Consider the following 3,235-nt stretch of genomic DNA (forward strand, 5'->3'; position numbering starts at 1 on the left):
CAGCCCTGCACCTTGTTGTCTCGGATTCTCCAGCATCTGCAGTTCCTACTATCTCTGATTCAATTTTAACCATCTCCTATTCCCCTGGAATGGACCCCAATTTCTCCACCCCTCCTGAAGAAACACAAAGCTGGAATGAAATAAACATAAAATAATAAGAAATAGCAGGACAAAGCCATTTGGCCCATCAGGCTTGTTCTGCCACTTCCCTGACTGCCTCTCTCTAACACTTCCTCATTGATCCAAAATCTGTTGAAGTCATCCTTGAATAAATTTAATGACCTTGCCTGAACTGCTCTCTGAGGTAGGGAATTGCAAAGATTAATGATTTTTCTGGAGAAGGAAGTCTTTCTGTAATGGCAGCCCCTTATTCTGACCCTGTTCTCGTCCCCAACTACCCATCCACCCTCAGTTCTGGATTCTGGATAAAACACTGAGCTCCGGTTTTGGTTTGCTGAAGCTGTTCACTGTTCAGGGAACATCCTGTACTGTAAAGATAACTCTCAGTTGTTTTTCTGGACTGAAAGCTCTCTTTGTAAACTCCTTCCTCCCTGTTTCCTCCTTTATCGCCTCCAAAACACAATGTGAGAAGCTCATAGACCTGTTTGTTGCCATAATCGAGACTATCCAATCTGCTGCTTTCTTTCCACCCAGGGCTCACTTGCCCTAAAACCCGAGACTAGGCTATTCCACTCTTTTCCATGGCTGCCCTTCCACATTCTACATTCTGTGACCCTGTTCCTGGCTCTTCACTGCCTATCCCCTGTCACTCCCAAGCTGACAGCTGTCTCTGTCCCATGCCCCATCTGTCAGTGATAGCAGGAGATAAAATAAAACAGGGCTGCGAAGCTGTTCTGACTTATTAGATAAGCCAAATGTACGAGAAATGTAATAAAACTCCATCTGAAATGCAAAAGATCCACATCAAGCTAGTTGTCTCAACCCTTGATAATTAGAGTCACACATGGGTCTAAATTGAGGTCAACTTAAACTCTGCTGTCCCTTGTCTTAACCCGCACCAAGTCCCTTTCCCCAAACTCCCCCCGCCCTCCACGATCCTCACTGACTGATGTTCGATCCCGGTGAAGAAATATCCTGGTATTAAAGTTCTTCTCCTTGTTTTCGAATCCCTGCCATCTCCGGTGGCCCACACCCTCTGGGATCTCAACACTCTCCAATTCAGGCCATGTGCACATCCTCAGTGCTGGTCACCCCACTGTCGGTGGTTGTGTCTTCAGTTGATGAGGCAAGAGGTTTGGGAATAATGACCCCACAACTCCCTGCCTCCCTATATCTTGCATCATCCTTTAGGGTGCTTTGGAAAACTTAGTTCTTTGACCAAGGTGGTTTTGGTCACCTGACTAAGCAGAAAATCTGGGCAATCCCCCAGAGTGTGGGGGATGTTTTTGCTGTTCCCCCAGGTGGATGGAAATGATCCAAAGGCACTATTTGGAGGAAGAGCATGTTCTCCTCTCTGCCCTGGGTCAATCTGGGTTCCTCTATCATCGTCACTGAAAGTAGTGTTGAGGTATCTGTTCATTTATCCTAATGCTCTGTGGGATCTTGCTGTGCACTAACTAGCTACCTCCTTCATTGCAGCAGTGGCTTACGCTTCAAGAAATCATGAGGGGCATGGTTACGGTGAATAGTCAAGGTCTTTTCCCCCGGTCATGGGAGTCTAACTTAGAGGGTGTAGGTTTAAGGTGAGAGGGGAAAGATTTAAAAGGGACCTAAGGGGCAACTTTTTCACACAGTGGGTGGTGCGTGTATGGAATGAGCTGCCAGAGGAAGTGGTGGAGGCTGGTACAATTACAACATTTAAAAGGCATCTGATGGGTACATGAATAGTAAGGGTTTAGAGGGATATGGGCCAAATGCTGGCAAATGGGATTAGATTAATTTCAGAAATCTGGTGGGCGTGGACGAGTTGGACCGAAGGGTCTGTTACCGCGCTGCACATCTCTTTGACTCTAGAAAAGCGCCAATTGCTTTAGGACATTCTGACAGGCGCTAGAGAAATGCAAATTTCTTGGCTGTGCACATATAAAATCCTTTCCCCGTTTTGTTTACGGGTCAGTCATGAATTCCTGACAACAATATTTGTGCCAATTGCAATCTCCAGTTATCCCCTCCAACTCCAAATCTCCTTTTGTCTGTCTGCCTCTCTGCTTTATTCAGTCTCACACTGTGAGCTTTCAGCATCTTTCTCTCTCCACACTAGATGACGCTTCGCACTTCAAAAGTGATGCTCTGACGTTGGGGATTAGCTGGTTGAGGACGAGAGGGGAGGGTAGGGAGAGAGCAGGATCTGAGACATAAACACTGAACGCTGTTAATCCTGGCAGAGGAGGGACACAGAGACAGCGAGGAGGACTGAAAGTGAATACAATTAGCAGCGGATAGCAATGGGACGCAAAGCAGAACTGCACGATTCAGTGTTCGGTAGGAAATTAACCCTTTAAAGCAGATGGTTTTCCATGTTTATGTATGTGTGTGTGTTTAAGGCTGGTGTGGAGGACGGAGATGAAAAGCACCTAAGAGGGGAGAGCTGGCATTCTTTCACTAAAGGACGGATTGTTGCACACTATTGGCTGCTGCCTGTAACAATACAGACTTTCTGTTACAATCCACCAGCCCCCATCCTTTCCCTTACCCTCCTCTCTCCTGCATCGCTGCACCCCCTCCCTCGGTGTCTCTGCGGCAGAGAGAAGAGGGTGAGGATTCACCATGCTGCTCCTGATCCCTGTGTATTGTCTGTGTGTGTGTGTCTGTGGGTAGGTGTGTATGTCTGTGTGTGTGTGTGAGTGTTTATGTGTGTGTGTGAGGGAGAGACTGTGAGTGTGAGGGAGAGAGTATGTGTGTGTGTGTGTGTGTGAGAGAGAGAGAGTGTGTGTGCGTGAGGAAGAGTGTGTGTGTGTGAGGGAGAGAGAGAGAGAGTGTGTGTGTGTGTATGTGTGTGTGTATGGGGTAGAGAGAGAGTGTATGTGAGTGGGAGAGAGAGTGTGTGTGTGTGGGAGAGGGTGTGCATGTGTGTGTGAGAGAGTGTGTGTATGTGTGCGTGTGTGGGAGAGAGAGTGTGTGTGTGTATGGGAGAGAAAGAGTGCGCATGTGTGTTTGGGAGAGAGAGAATGTGTGGGAGAGAGAGTGTGTGTCTGTCTGTGTCTGTATGTGTGTGTGTAGGGGAGAGGGAGTGTGTCTGTGGGGGAGTGTGTGTGGGGGGGGGGGGGGGGGGGGG

At 47.9% G+C, this 3,235-nt stretch overlaps 1 protein-coding gene across 4 annotated transcripts in view; it reads left to right on the forward strand.

The window, feature by feature from the left end:
• Positions 1–2,274: 2,274 nt before the first annotated feature.
• The window catches only part of slc44a5b (solute carrier family 44 member 5b), a 389,888-nt gene continuing 388,927 nt past the window's right edge, over positions 2,275–3,235 (forward strand). For all 4 annotated transcript variants that reach the window (XM_048601655.1, XM_048601658.1, XM_048601657.1 and 1 more), the window contains exon 1: positions 2,275–2,442. In XM_048601655.1, coding sequence (XP_048457612.1) covers positions 2,406–2,442 — 37 coding nt within the window. In that variant the 5' untranslated portion in view covers positions 2,275–2,405. The remainder of the gene's footprint in view (positions 2,443–3,235) is intronic.

The sequence above is a fragment of the Rhincodon typus genome, chromosome 10, assembly GCF_021869965.1.
Source record: "Rhincodon typus isolate 14 chromosome 10, sRhiTyp1.1, whole genome shotgun sequence".
Taxonomy (NCBI): Eukaryota; Metazoa; Chordata; class Chondrichthyes; order Orectolobiformes; family Rhincodontidae; genus Rhincodon; species Rhincodon typus.